Below are 16266 nucleotides of genomic sequence, written 5' to 3' on the forward strand. Positions count from 1 at the left end.
CACGGTCAGAGAGCAAACAAGCTTCTTCAGTCCTCCCTGGAATGGGCACCGACCTCATTCATGAAGGTGCGCTCTCCTGATCTAGTCACCTTCTGATACTGTTGCATGGATGACTACGTTTCAAAATATGAATGGCAACGGTGGGGGGGGGGAGTTGGGGGGAGTGGGTGGGGGGAGTGGGGAGTGCACAGGCATTCAGGCCACAGTACCCTGCTACAGTGTCCCGGTGCGTGTGAATTGCTGATGTACACAAATACCACAGTATCCACCAACAGGACACGCGAGAAAGAGCAAGCTAGGCCACAAAAAACTGAAGTACGCACCTAGGGAAACTGTAGGCTGCAGGCAGTCTCATCTATATATGGTGAGGAACTGTACCGCTACAAAGTTTCTGCAAACAATAGATAAAATGTGACACAAATCTGTTCAAATGCATAGCTTGCAAGCAAGCAGGAAGAGGTCTCTAGGAGCTAAAAACAAAGATTAAGCTGAAAAACAGGACGGGGGAGCAACAGCGAAGCGCCAGGCTTCAGGAACAGGGTCAACCTCCGTGAGCCAGGACCTGGCTTTGCAAGCTGTGCGGGAGTACGCAGCAGTGACTGTAGCACTCAAGGCGGAAAGCTGTTCGCCCCAGGGAGCTACAACCTTCTAAGAATTATGGCCACTGTGGGGGAAAAGGGATGAGAATAAAGTGCACCGTTAGGCAAAGCACAAGAGGAGGGAAATTATTGAACTCTGCCCGGTCTCTAGGGAAAACAGGTCTTCCATGAAAGTAAGTAGCTCCACACCCAAATCACATAGGTTGGGAGCCCAGATGTACACGATTCTCACACAGATTCATAAAAGGAGTTCCACAGTCAGCCCAGTCAGGATGAAGCCACCAGTCGCCAGCCAGTGAGTAGGAAGAGGAATTCTCGGACAAGCCACTCTACTTAGGGGACAGCAGCTCGGTCAACACAGCAGCACTCAGAGCGGAACAGCAAGTCCACACGCAGCCAAACTGCAGGCTGTGAACCAGTGCGGTCTGGAGCCTTTGCCACAGAGGACCCTCACTGGCAGAGCGCAAAGGCTGCTACAGAGAGAACATGACCCCAGGAGTAGGTGCCGAGCTGCAAGTCAAAATGGTGAGCAGAGAGCTGGCAGATGTCAGCAAGTGAGGCTGGGAGTGGTGAGAACATCTAGTTTGGAGCAGGAGTGTGTTTGTTGTATTGCTACCTAACGAATTACGCCCACGGGTAGCAGCTTCAAACAACAGACATTATCTCACTGGTCTTTTTTCCTCTGGGGCAGGAATGTGGCTAAGACTTAACTGGGTGTCCCTGACACCGGGCAGCCAAGGCGGGGCCACAGCCACCCTCAGGCTCCGCCAGGGGACTGTCTGCCTCCAAACCTCTGTGCACGTGTCTCTATTGGCAGGATGCAGGGTCCCAATGGCCGCTGGCTGCGATACTGGCTCCTTGCCTCTCCACGGGGTTCCACCAATGTGGCCATGTGCTTCCTCCAGGGTGAGGGCGATGAGAAAGAGAGGGACACACAGCAAGAAAGCAGATGCCACAGTTTCTCCGGAGCTTAATCTCCAATCATCCCAACACTTTGCCATGTTCAGCTTAGAAGCAGGTCCCCGGCCACTCAGAGGGCCTGGGTTACAGGAGAGCATGGGTATTAGGAGGAAGGGTCAGTGGAAGCAGCCTGAAGAAGCAGTCACACAGCACAGAAGCACGGAGGGTGGCAGCCTGTGCAGGAGGCACTGGGGATTGGACAGGAAGCTTCCTGAGGGCCTGTCCCTGTATTTGGCAGGAAAGAGAGAAAACATAGCACCTAGTTATGAAAGGTGAAAAATGTATAGAGATATGTCGCCAAACTATGTTAATATGCTTTTTAAAGATTTGTTGGGGCTGGTGCTGTGGCTTAGCAGATAAAGCTGCTGCTTGCAGTGCCGGCATCCCATATGGGCACTGGTTTGAGTCCCGGCTGCTCCACTTCCAATCCAGCTCTGTGCTCTGGAGGATTAGCCAAGTGAGGCACGGCGCCGGCCTACAAATTATTTTTCTATTTTTAGCAAAAGTATGTTTTAATCTTCGGGTCAGGATGGGAACACTAGGGTGCACTGTTCCAAGAGGCAGAGAACCAGTCCCTGCCTTGGGTGGGAATGAATTTCTCCAGCAGAGGCCAGGCCGATGGCAGCTGCCTCTTTTCTCCCAAAACAGCAGTGTGTAGGAGCTTGCAGCCCTGTGTTATTCATGCACACGGCCCCTCTTCCTGGATGGTCTGTGTTACATGAACAGGAAATGCAAGCAAGTGCTTCCTGCAGGAACCTCTCCCCACTTCCCAAGCGGGCAGTCACTCAGACTCCTCGTTGATCTAGGAGACGCAGGAACATACAGCTGACTGGATTGAGGACAACGAACAAGACTTCCCTGTTGCAGTTCAAGAGAGACACCCTGGTAGAAATTCCTATAAGGTATCCACCTTGTCCTCTTTGGAACATTCTAAAGGATCTTTAGGAAGCCTGGGATCCCACACCCTGGAGATACTGGGCCTCTTTTACTCTGGGGAGACCTGGTCTGTGATGTTTCTTGGGTGGAGGGCCTCTCGGGGGGGGGGGGGGGCTCTCCTCTACTAATAAATTAGGATGGCCACAGACAGAAGCAGCGTCTCCCTCCAGCCCACGCGCAACATGCTAACCTGAGAAACCAGCTCTGACTGAGGCAGTTCTGTCAACTGGATTGCTTCCAAGGAAAGGTGTAAACTGGTTTTCTTTTTCCTCTTGTGGGTCATGGAGGATTGCAGGCAGCAGTGGACAATTCATGATCATGTTAGAGAGCGGGACAAAAAAATAAGATCTCAAGCGAGGGAGCCCTTGGGGAACAAACTTCACGAGTCAGGGGCCAGCGTCGTAGCACAGAGGGTTAAGTAAATGCTTATGACACCGCCACGCCATGTGGGTGCCAGTTTGCATCCCAGCTGCTTTGCTTCTGCATCAGCTCCCTGCGAATGCGCCTGGGGACGCAGCAGACGATGGCCCAAGTGCCTGGGCCCCTGCACCCACATGGGAGCCCTGGATAGAGTTCCCGGCTCCTGGCTTCATCCTGACCCAGCCCTGGGCATTGTGGCCATCTGGGGAGTGACCCAGAAGATGGAAGTTCTTTCTCCGTCTCCCTCTCTTTCTCTGTTATTCTGCCTTCCAAATAAATAAACAAATAATGTTTTAAAAATCTCAAGAATTAGCGCTTGTTCTTTAGGCCTCTCTTTGGTGTGGCCAAGTAGACTAAAGGGCCCTGAACTCAGCACTGGGGAGGAAGAGCAGTGGCGAACGAAGGACTCCAGCTGCCACAGCTGTCCAAGTGGCCCCTCCTGCACACAGTGTCAACAGTGCTTGTCCAGGGCTGCTTGTGCACCTGCAGCTTCTTGTATTTTGATTGCTCCTGGGAACGTCCTTCTCACTTCATAGAGGGAGTCACGCCAGGTCCCTGAAGGCTGGGTGGGTACAAAAGTTGTCAGCCTCCTGTGGGACCACAAGGCCCCCTCTGCGTTCTCCCTTGGGGAGCCAGCCTGTCCCCCAGTGTTGCTTTGTGAAGAGGGCCCTCGCCTGCTGGATCTCTCTCACGTTGCTGGTAGAACATGCTAAATGCACAGCCACTCTGGAAAAGAGCAGCATAGTTTGTTGTAAAATTAAACATGCATTTTTCCATGTGACCTAGCAATCCTGCCACAACTGGGTATTTCTTCCATGGAGATTAAAAATGACCATACAAGAACCTATTCCTGAGTGATCATGATGGCCCCAAACTGGCCAAACATCCATCAACAAGTGAATGTTCCAGCAAACAGGCAGTCACACCCTGTGCAATGCCACCCAGCTACAAGGAGTGACTTGATACAGCCAACTTGATCCTGGAAGGATCTTAAGGACATTGCACCGGAAAAAAACCAGTCTCAAGAGGTGACCTACAGTAGGACTCCGCTTACAGAACTTTCTGGAGATGAGGGAACTGTGCTGATGGAGAACAAACGAGGGGTCTGCAGGGCTGGGGGTTGATCATCAAAGGCAGCAAGAAGGAGACCCTTCATGGGGACAGAATAGGCCTGTACCGTGATCATGGTGAGGCCTGCATGCAATAAAAGGGCATAGAACTGCGTGTGAGAACACAGGTGCACACAGGAGCCCGTGTAAGAATCACAGAAATCTGGATGAGGTCTGTAGACCACAACGTCAACGTCTTGGTTCTGATATTGAGTTATGTAAAATAACTCAGGAGGGGAGGTGGGGAAAGATGCACAAGGCTTCCCAGTCCTCTCTGTGTAACTTCCCACATCTGTCTTTGTTTTAATATAAAACGTTAAAAAGCAATAAAAGGCCTCCAGCTCCTGACCCTGTGGCCCTGCACCTGCTCAACAGGGTACCACAGTCAGTGCAGGCCCCAGGTCCCCAGAGTCTGGGCTCTGTTGTCTTGGCCTCCAGGGCACCCGAGAAGCCCAGTGCTGGAAGGAAGTGTAAAGCTTAACGCAATGCCACCCCCTTCTTTCCCAGGAGGGTGAGACCACCTGCCCCTTGACTTCATTTTTGAGCGAAGTGGAAGCAGCTGATGCTAAGAGCATATCAAGACAGAGGGCCCTGAAATGGCTAGCCCAACAGGCCCAAAGGCCACACAGAGGGTGGGGGCTGGGCTCGGGGGGGGGGGGGCATGTGCATGCTGTGTTTAAGGGCTGCAAAGGCTGAACTGTTTGGTGCCAAACTGTGGGCATCATGGCTGTGCAGTACAATTCAGTTCCTTGTAGCGGGCAGAGGTTCAGCAAAGTCAGCAAAAGGGCAAGAAACTTGGAGCTTACTCTGGAAATTCCTCCTATCCTCAGAAGCCACAGAAATTTGCCTTCTACCAGTTTGGCCCTTCTTGAAAATGTAGGAAGAAGAGGTTGGCATAGTGGTGTGGCGGATAAAGCCACCGCCTGGGACGCCAACATCCCATGTGGGTGCAGGTTCCAGTCCTAGCGGTGCCTCTTCTGATCCAGCTCCCTGTTAATGGCCTGGGAAAGCAACAGAAGATGGCCCATGTTCTTGGACCCCTGCACCCACGTGGGAGACCAGGATGAAATTCCTGGCTCCTGGATTTGACCTGGCCAGCCCTGGCTGTTGCGGCCATTTGGGGAGTGAACTAGCAGATGAAAGACACCTCTCTCTTTCTCTCTCTCTAACTCTGGCTTTCAAATACATAAATAAATGAATAAATGATGTGTGTGTATATATATATACACACACACACACACACACACAAGATAGGTATATATCTTCCCAAAGCTACTGGAATTGAGAGAGGAAAGGAAGCCTTCTGGCTTCCCAGGATCCTTCTGGTCGTGATTCTAGGGCCTTTGAATATTTATTTACTCATTTATTTACTTATCTGAAAGGGGGAGAGAAAGGGAGAGAAATCTGCTATCTACTGGTTCAGTACCCAAAGCCCATGACAGCCAGGGCTGGGCCATGCCAAAGCCGGGAGCCAGGAACTCCATCCATCCAGGTTACCCACACGGGTGGCATGTTTCTGGATGTGGAGGAGCCCTGGTGATGTGCCTATGACTTAACCAATAGTGGGGGTGGGTGAACTGGTCCTGTCAGAAGTTCCTTTCCCTCCCTGGTTCCACACGGGCCAGCACGATGTCCAGCACACAACTGACCGTGATGAATACGGCTGAAAGAATGAATAGTAACACTGCCAGTAAGATCCTGTTTAAAACAATGAGGGGGCAGGCCAGGTAGCATGGAGACATTGTAAAATGTTGGCTTGTGTTGGACTGGGAAATGAGAGAATTAGAGAGCACACTTTTCTGAGTCTGTTTTTAGGTAGTGTGTTATCATCATTATTTTTGGATGTAGCGGTTAGGAATCCCTTGGGATCAGAAGTATTTGGGGTTTCAAAACATTTTAATTGCATTTTGGAAGGTCTGCATATACATAATGAGGTATCTCGAGGATGAGACCCAAGACTACATATGAAATTTATGTTCACATATGCCTTATACGCATACCCTGAGGGCAATTTGATATAATAGTCTTAATAATGTTGTGCATGAAGCAAAGCTCCATGATACGAAATGGCCACTTGTGACATCGTGTTGGCGCTCAGTTTCAGACTTTGGAGCATGGCAGTTTCTGGGTTTTTGAATTAAGGACGTTCGACCTGTTAGAACACGGCTGAGAGCAGAGGCACTTTCTGATTTTGCTTCCTTGCTGTTGACCAGGCCCAGCCTCCTCCTACCACATGGCAGGTACTCAGTAAAATGAGGGAGGGAGTAGGATGCTCTTCCTGTTCTCAAGCCACTAAGATGCACTGTCTCCCACAGACAGCCTCTAGTGTGCCCTCTGTGCTATGTGGAATCCTGGAGACCCCTGGCAGCAAACAGTAAGATCACGGACCTGGTGTCCACTGCTGATCTGTTCCCAAGACACTAAGCATCAAGTGTGACAGCCTCAAGTGGGCCATCGTTTCTGCGGAGGCACTGGCAAGGCACTTCGGACAAGAGCTCATCCTCACTGCCACTTCAGGTCACGTGGTTTCTGCTGTCCCACCAACCTGTGGGGGACAACTTCCAAGACTGCCAGAAGATGCCCCAAACACAGATAGTAGCAAGTCCCACACATGCTGTGTTCTTTCCTATATGTGCCTATGATAAAGTATAATGTATCAGTTACACATAGTAACGGAATAGCAACAATAACTAATAACTAGAGTGATTACAACAACATATTGAAATGAAGCTTATATGAATGTACGCTTTCTCAAAGTATCTTACTGCACTTGCACGTGTCACTTCAAGGAGGCCCTTTCAGCTTCTCTCTGGAGTGTCTGAGTTGCCAGCCTCACTGCTCTTGCACTTCGGGGTCATCATGAAGTAAAAGAAGGGTTATTGGAACATGAGTGCTGCCATGCACAACAGTGGATCTGATGCCCAAGATGACTGCTGGGCGAAAGGCAAGCAGGTAGAGCGCCCGTGTGAGGACACTGGACACAGGGCGGGATGGTGCAGGTCAGTGCAGGATTTCATAGTACCCCTCAGAATGGTGTACAACTCAAACCTGTCACCTGTTTCTTTCTGGAATTTTCCATCACCATTTTTGGCTCGTGGTTGACTGCTGGTAGCTGAAACCATGGAAAGCAAACACAGATCAGGGGGAACTACCCATTGTGTGAGGAAGCCTGGGGCCCCAGAGCTGTCACACGCCAACCCTCAGTTATTCTGGGGCAGTGAAATCCGGGGCCGAAGGGATCATGTAATTTCCTTCCTCTTTGCCATCAACAGAAAGATTATCACAAGCATAGTGTCAAGAGTTCATGGGAAAATGAAATTAAAAGATAAGTTTATTCTGGTACAAAACACTGTGAAACATATACATAACATTTGCATTATGTTTTTTCCATGAACTTTTTTGTGGATTTCAAGTTTTTGCATGAAAATTAATTTATTGTTTAATTTCATTTTTCCATGAATGTTTTCAAATCCCCTGTGTTAATGAACAGCCTGTCTTTTGCAGTTAAAAGCAGACAAATGTAAGATGTAGAACTTTCAGCTCTTCAGCCCAAAGGTACTTTCACACCAACAATTGCCTTTGCCAAGGTTAGCAGGCGGCCTGCAGGGTGCTGGAGTTCTTACTCTCTCACATCACAAACAGTGGCTAGTCCATTGTGACACTGTTAATGCTGTTTTTGTCGCATTTGATATCAGGGACCATGCTAACGCATTTTTAATACACCCTCCACTTACCTGGGATGAGGAAACAAGAAACCAGACCCCTTGTGGGACTCTGAATGTGCCGATCCATTCCCAATGAAATGCTGACCAAAGAGATCTGCATGGGGGCAGAGCTACTATTGTTTGAAATAAAGACCCATCAGGGGGCCTTGCTGTGCCTCTCCATAGTAATTAGATTTGACAGGTGGAAAAGAGAAGAGATGGGGAAATAACAGACAAACACAGTCAGAACACATTTACCGCGTGGCACGTTATTGCTTGTTCTACAAAAGCACAGAGGGAACTGGGTGAAAAGAAACACAGCAGCATCAAGGGCAGAAAACAGGAAAGTTAATTTCACGTTGGAGTGGAGACGAATTCCAAGCACGTGCATTTCACGGAAGATTAGAACACCACTCTTTCCGGGATCTACAACGGCCCTGGACGCATAGAAGTTACAGCGCCTAGCGAAGAGACAGCCATCCAAGAAGGCACACCTTTAGATCCACGCTCAACCAGATCTGTGTCCTGAACGGAGCCCAGGCTTGCCGAATTGGTGATCAGCTAAACTAAAGAACAAAACCAAAGGCGAGCTCTGTTGGGAAAGAAGTCGGACAGATACAGAGGAGTACCTGCTGCTCACTCAGAAACTCCGTCCACAGCACCAAAGCAAGTGTTCCCACTGATACCGTAGCAAAGTTAGTGCACTAGCACCTTCCCAGAGAGCATTTCCATGTGTGAGGCTGACTCGGACATGCCTGGCGGCTTCCCAAGAAATTGCTGGCACCCAATAAAGCTGGAAATAAAATCTGAACTTCCTAAGACCTTCAGTTATCATCAAATTACCAGATTCTTTCTCCTTTCATCTTATCCAACCAACTGCCGTTGTTAGGCATGTCCACTGTACTAGACTCTGGTTATCTGAAAGTTATTAGTGCAGCTCCGAACAGGCAAAGCAGCAATACTTCCACACTGGCTGGTGACACACAATGTACCACGGAGATCAGAGGAAGGGCAGACGGTGGAATCCCAGCTGGCACCTGGAGAGGACATGGTTGAGCGAGGCTGTGCAGGTGCAGGAGGAAGGAGAGAGAAGCCAAAATCTTACTTCGTGAGATACAAACTTCTCACGAGATCCTTTATTGGAAATTAACCAAACATTTTGATTAATTAACATTTTCTTGACATTGAAGTTGTAATTAGATGAAAACATGTTTCTAGAAAGCAGAGAGTCATTCATCTTGCAAACACCGAGTTAGCACCTGCCATTGGAGGTGTGTGTTAGACATGCTGGCAAAGGGGGAGCCATCAAGAATACAAGGGAATCTCCTGTAATATAAAGGCCCCCCTCCGAGATCTGACACTGGAGGAGGCAGGGCCTTCCCTTATAATCCACCAAGTCATTCAGTGCCGTCTATGTCTCATGACAAGTAACTGGTTCCGATCATAAACTCCTAGGAACAGAGAGAAAGGACCCGGTAGGAGAAGATAAGGTTCCCCAGATGTCAGGATTTGGATGGAAAGGAAGAAAATCACTGCACTCAATACAGACACAGATCAGATCTGTCACCTTCTCCCCCTGGTGTTATCAACAGCTCCCCAAGCAGAGTCACTGGCTCACTCTTTGTACCTTCACACAACCAGGATATCCCAATTCATAGTACTCTTGAGGGCTAAGACGCCTTCTTTTAATATTTATATTCTAAGCACGCTGTAGAGTACCTGCTGGTGGTAGGAGCTAAATCGGTCTATCCTACAAATATACAGAGCCACTAATCCCAAGCTGACTATTGGCCATACAAGAGCAAGAAGGCTTTGCAGGCACTGTGGAAGGGGAATTAAAGACGTGGGTGATGTGACATACAAGGTCTCCATGATAGTGAATTGCATGTGTCGCCTTGGCTTGGCTTTGGTGCCCAACTGTTTGGTCAAACACTAGTCTAGACGTGGTGGAGCCACATGTGTGGACTCCAGGCCGTAATGATATACATCCAAGCATCGCCTGATTCCAAACCAAGCAGGAGCCCAACATGGGGCACCAACCTGTCCTGAGGAATTGTGCTTCCAGAGTCTACACGACTGGATTTTGTTTCCTTCCTACCGATTCCAATTGAAGATCCACCACTGGCTAGAAACTGACCGAGCCAAAGCTGTCCACCCCATGACTGCTGCCAGGGTTCAGCTCAGCCCACGAGAACACAGGCCACTAACAGAGCACAACGCATGCAGACAGCTCTGTAGCTGGGCTTTGTCAAAACCCTGCTTACTCGGCGCTGAGCTTACTTACCCGTCTCTAGTCTACTGCACGCATGTACAAGAAAGCTCTTCTAGAGGGATCTGGTTATGGCTGCTGGCTGGCGGCCTCCCCAAGGCTCTTCCTCACCTCCAGCAGCACTGGGCTCAGAGGCCCTGCAGGAGCCCGCCATCCAGGACACGCATGCCCAGGGGGCAGGGGCAGGTTCAGGGCTGCCAGCTTCACTCACTGCAATACCAGCCTCTCCTAGGCTGACACCACAGGTGTTGACGGTACCGAAAGAGAGCAGGTATGACACAGAGGCCACAGAACAAACACTGAAACAGAGCTTCTAGTTCACAATGAAGCTCTTACTTCTTTCCTCGACTCCTTTGCCTCTCTGCAAAGCAGGACCTGGAGGAAACACTGGGCCCTGCCCCGGAAGCCCCGTGAACACAAACTCTCATTAACTTTCCTGGTCTAGAAGGTCCAAAGTCAGATGACGCAACGCGAAGGTGTTCAAAGTCACAGAAGTGTCCCAGGGGGAGTCTTTCCCTTCCTCACTTGCTCATCACATCTCCTATCAGAAAAGGAAAACTACTTTAAAAGTCTAACTGACCACCCTTTTTTGGTGGGTAATTCTGAGGCATTTGCAGTCTAGATAAAGCCTGGTAATCACAAAGGTGATTCAAGCAGTGAGTGTGTCCCTCAGGGGAGCGTTGATGACGTCTGAGACATTTTGGTTGTCACAGCTGGGAAAGCAGACATGGTGCTGGCATCTGGTGCGTGGAGACCAAGATGCAACTGAACGTCCCATGATGCACAGAAGAGCCCCCCGACAAAGCACGACCTGGAAAAAGTTTCACATGCGATAGGTTGAGAAACCCTAGTTTCAAGCGCTCAGGGAGTTTACTGCAAGTTGCCTGTGTTATTCATTCAGCAAACGATGACCTGGGACCCAGTACAGTACAACCTCCAGAGGTTACGCTCGTCCCTAACGCCGCTGAGTCTGCCTTAGTGGCACCCAACAGACAGATGATGGAGGCACACAGATCACACGGGGCATGCTCAGGGCCTGTGTGGACAACAGAATGACACAGGTGAGGGTGTGAGTTTCAGAGGGAAGGGCTGGCGGATGGGAGGAACAGAGGTCAGCTCAACCAGGAGGGTGCAATGCCATGTCTGCTCAGAGCCGTGGCTGTCGCATCCGCACCTGACATCACTGCTCGGGGCTCATCAAGCCCCTGCTCACTGAGAAAGCAATCAGGCTTTTCTGCTTCTACCTCCAGATCCCAAGAGAAGCCACCTCTGGCTCTGTGACTTGGCTCCTTATTACGATCATTTTCCCAACAGCAATGCTTTTCCACTCCCAAGGAAACGCTATGTTCCCTCCTCCCACTCTCGCTTTGTCTATTTATACCTTTAAAATATTGATAAACATTCCGTGTAATTCTCTGACTGCTAACTGACTAAGCAATACTTTCCTCATCGCTTGTATTTTGCCTCAGGTGCAACCTAAATTCACACCCAGTTTTTCCCTGCCCAAGAAAATTAATTACCAGATCAAAGCGTTTTGATGAAACAGTAGTGCACCTGCACTGGATCAGCAAGGCTGAAACTGTGTCACGGCTGTGGCAGAGTCACAGTGCTGATGTGTCTTCCAGGTCACCAGTGTGAATGACCAAACCGCCTGGAACACACTCCCACCAGCAAGTGGGAGCTCACAGCTAAGCCGAGGTTTCCAATCATGAACTGGAGCTGTCGAGTGCCTGCACACAAATCATTGCAGGCAATTCCATGAATTACAGAACTATCACAAGCACTGTCGTCTCCATCTCCACTTTGAGGGCATCACTAGCCCCGTACTAGACAGCCGTTTGCTGGTTCTGAATCTTGATACTGACACTGTCGTGTGGGATCCTGGGGAAGGTAATATAACCTCCCAGAGTCTGTGAGGTGAGGAAAAGTGTGCCTGTCTCTCTCTCATGGTCACTGCTCTACCAGCCTCAGTCCTGTCGGGAAAACAAAGACCATACCGGTTGTTTTAACAGAAATACTTTAATCTAGGGAATTGGCTATGGAAGCCATTATTGGAGAACAAACAGCAAAACTGGATCAGTGAGAAAGCAGCACCTGAGGCACCTGAGGGCTGGGGGAGCAAATGGAGGAGGTTGGGGGTATTGGACCCGGGATGCCTGAGTGAGGAGCCCAGCAGGGCTAAGATGCAGATACTGAGGACGGGGATGTTACAGAAGGAGCTCGGGGACCCTCAGAGCTGAGCCTCCTCTGGTTCTGGGAAGATGCAAACGAGAGCTGGATCCTGGAGCTGCTAGGGTGATGGGCACTGCTGGTCACCCTGAGCAACTCGCTTCTCCAGCTCCAGCCTCCAGCTCCTGCTGGCACCTCGAGTGGCAGATGGCAAAGACGAAACAGAGCAGCAGAGGGCCCCAGCTTCACAAGGCAGCGTCCAGAAGGCTGGGATAGGAACTGTGAAATCTACAGCTCGATAGGCAACCCATCCACTTACCCATCACCGAGCGCTTACTGTGTGTGGGACTGGGCGGTGCCGGGGAGCCTGCAGAATTACAAGGAAAACTCTCGTCAAGTGGGCAGCTCATCCCTGCTAATGTGCTCCCTGGGAGGCAACAGGTGACGGCTCAGGTAGCTGGCTCCCTGCCTTGCAGGTGGGAAACTCAATGATTAAGTTCCTGGTTCCCAGCTTGAGCCTGGCCCAGCCCCAGCTGCTAAGGGGAAGAAACCAGCAGATGAGAACCTGCTGTCTCTCAAATAATAATAATAATAATTTTTTTTGCAATGAACATAAACACATAATCTTTAAAAATATTTCAGACAAAACTGTATTAAGATTTCAGAGATGCTAAAGAACATTTGGGGCGCTGTCGGGAGGCCTTTGCAAATAAGATGGGAATGAGCAAGGCCTGAGTATTCAGACCAAGGCCAAAAGGGCCAACCAGCTTGAAATGGGAAACTAACTCCACAGGAGCAATCGAACGTGGTGGGGATTCGCTGGGTGTGCGTGGCGCGACCCCGTCGGGGAGGTATTTGTGATGTGAGCTAAGGCAGGCAGGCCAGGAGAACATTTCTGAACGTTGTTCTGAGGTAGAGATGAACCATCGACCTTTTGAATGAGCAGAAAACACATGTAACATGCGTTATCTTTCTAAGCCCTCTCCTATCTCACACAGCACCTCGCAGACAAGGGAAGATTTGGGGAAAGCTGGTTCCGTCGGATAAGATGGGGTGGGATAAAGGCCGGTGCTGTGGCTCAACAGGCTAATCGTCTGCCTTGCGGCACCGGCACACCGGGTTCTAGTCCCGGTCAGGGCGCCGGATTCTGTCCCGGTTGCCTCTCTTCCAAGCCAGCTGTCTGCTGTGGCCCGGGAGTGCAGTGGAGGATGGCCCAAGTGCTTGGGCCCTGCACCTCATGGGAGACCAGGAGAAGCACCTGGCTCCTGCCTTCGGATCAGCACGATGCACCGGCCACAACGCGCTGGCCGCGGTGGCCATTGGAGGGTGAACCAACGGCAAAGGAAGACCTTTCTCTCTGTCTCTCTCTCTCTCTCTCTCACTGTCCACTCTGCCTGTCCAAAAAAAAAAAAAAAAAAAAAAAAAGATAGGATGGGATGGAGGAAATGGTCTTAACTTGAAAATCTGAATGTATCCCCTCAGTTTTAATTATCATGATGAATGATAATTAAACTTGTAAGAAATGTTCTGCACGATCCATGAGCCGACTTGAAGGCCGAAAGTTCAAGAACTCAGAGAATCCAGGCAGTGGTAAAGCTTTTCACAAGCAAAGATGTAAACCAGCTGTGAAGACTCAGTGCCCGTTCCATGGTCTGAGACGCTGCTGGAGGTGACCGTGACGTTGCCCTGCTGTGAGAGTGACTGCTGACAGACCCTGGGAGCTTGTGAAAGTGCCCTGGGCTTCCCAAAGCAAGCACTGAGCAGCATGCTTTTGTGCGTGTCTTAGTGGCTCTCACCAACAATGAATCCGGTTGGTCCGAATGCTGGCTCTGAGCTAGCAGAGGACACAATGTTCTCACAATGGGCCTGTGCTCTTCTTCTTGGCAGATCCCTTGCAAGACTTCGGCTTATCCATTGACGAGTGTTCCAGAGAACTAAAGCCGAATCTCAGCATTCGATTTGGACTCATTCTGAGTAAGTAAAGATTACTGCCATGAAATATAGCACCGCACAAGCCCTTGCCAGCGCACGTACCCAGCTGACGACGGCGGGGTGGAACTGCTGTTCCCCCGCCACCCTTTGAATTAACTCTGTTTCCATCTCCATTTTCAAGTCTCTCTCAGCAACAGCCGGCTAGAGGAGAGCGCTCATTAAGTGCGGAGTTTTGCACTGAAAAGACTCGAGGCGCTCATTTGGATGATGTAAGCACCTGCAATCAGTATTCCCAGAAACAAACATATTTGGAGACTAAAGTGGTGCTGTCTGCTCGGGAGAGAGCTTAGGCTTCGTGCTCGCAGCAGCTCAATCTACCACAGGAGCCTGGTTTGTCAACTGCGCCGCTATTTCCCAAAGAGCTAACGTGAATTCTTCTTTTTTGCTGAATACATACCTTTTTTAACTTAACAGTTTATTTCTTTTTTGAGATCATGTATTTTTAACTATGTTATATACAATTATATTTAATTGTAGTCCAAGGCTTAATGGCTCCACAAAATGAAGAGTTCAACAGTAAGAAGTCAAAAGCTGGTTGTCCAGCAGGAAGCTAGGCGAGGGCTGTGAACAATGATCAGATGCCAAGATGTTCGGCCTCGCTGCGTTCTTCCACACTGACACAGGCAGAGGAGCGAGCCGCCTGCTCGCTCACCCCAGTCAATGCGCCCGTGAACTTTCGGACTGCTTCATTTTTATTTGTGCCAATACAATTAGTCGATGTACTTGCTCTAGCTACTGGAGCATCTACCCTTCTGAAACAGTTTTATCAAAAGCCAGAGCAGAGGGATTTAATAAATGCAGCGTGAGGAATCATTCCAGAAAAAAAGCTGGAGGGAACTTGCGTGCATCTTTGTAGTTCTAGAAGCTTGCACCGTATGTGGACTCTCTCAGGAAACGCTTTGAGGAGCGAAGGAAACAGGAGAGGAAGGCAGGGGAGCAGGAGCAACATAATAGGGAGCAATGGAGGAAAAGGTGGGGAGACCAAAGCTTCCGGTGTGGCCGTGCGGCAGTAGCTGACCACAAGCCGTCCGAGTGGGCAAGCTTGGCCACACCCATGGCCATGGCTCTACAAGCCAGACCTGCAGACATCTATTATGGGAAATAGCTGGAGGGTAGCCGAGCACGGCAGATACATTCTCTACCCCCAACAGGCAAAGCTGAGAAAGCGCACTCTGTACCATGCCGTCAGGATCCCCTGGGCTCAGCCTAAGCATGGTTTTGCCAAGAAAGAAGAAAGTGGCCCCATGTAGAGCAGACAGGTGGACCACGTTGTGAGTGCCACGCCGCTGTGAGTGCTGACCTGCAGCGTGGCGTGCGCTCAGAGTCCAGCTGCTCCTCTCTTCCTGCAGGAGAAGACATCCGACAGCTGTATCTGGACGTGACTCTCGTCTCCAAAGGGGTGTCTGTTCTGAACTTCTCCTACCCCATCTGCGAGGAGGACCTCCCCAAGTTCTCCTTCTGTGGAAGAAGGAAAGGAGGTGAGTGTCGCGCTGCTTCCTGCACGTGGAGGCCCACCGAGAGGCGAACAGAGCTGCCCTCTGGGATCTGGACCCCCAGACCGGAGCTGAAGCTCCACCCACCTCCACCTTTGGACAGGCTCACCCTCACTCAGCGTCCATTAGACAAACATAACAGGCCCATCCCAGAAGGCATGCCCTGCAGGGCTGCTGTAGCGACCAGAGTGAAAGGATGTGTGGGAGATGATTTCCCAGCAGAAAAGTGGGACAGGGAGTAGCGGCACCCAAGAAACAAGGGCTGGCAGCAGAAGGACCAACCAGCTCCCAACAACCCTGAGACACTCAGCGTGTCAGGGCGGCCCCTTGGCCTTTTCCACTGGGGTCCTTGATTCATGCGGACATCAGGTAGCTGGACTCAAAGTACAGGAGCAGAAACCCATTGTCTTATCTCCCTCTCCTCTAAATCATTAACTCCAACTTCTGCCATACGTACCCCAGAGTACTAGACACCCCCCCCCACCTGCCCCTGCCTCTCCTCCCTGCCTTGTCCACACCCACATCTTCACCAAGACCCTGACTTGGTTCCACTCTCCCTCTCCTTCCCAACACTTGCTTTCTTTCCCCTGTTCTTTCTGTCCCGAGTCCTTCGTA

The 16266-nt window shown here is 50.3% G+C and overlaps 1 protein-coding gene across 1 annotated transcript in view; it reads left to right on the forward strand.

Moving 5' to 3' along the window:
• LY86 (lymphocyte antigen 86) overlaps positions 1-16266 on the forward strand; it is a 68372-nt gene that overhangs the window by 17219 nt on the left and 34887 nt on the right. Inside the window, exons 2-3 of the mRNA XM_062187324.1 lie at positions 14054-14140; positions 15508-15636. Coding sequence (XP_062043308.1) covers positions 14054-14140; positions 15508-15636 — 216 coding nt within the window. The remainder of the gene's footprint in view (positions 1-14053; positions 14141-15507; positions 15637-16266) is intronic.

This window comes from Lepus europaeus, chromosome 3 (assembly GCF_033115175.1).
Source record: "Lepus europaeus isolate LE1 chromosome 3, mLepTim1.pri, whole genome shotgun sequence".
Taxonomy (NCBI): Eukaryota; Metazoa; Chordata; class Mammalia; order Lagomorpha; family Leporidae; genus Lepus; species Lepus europaeus.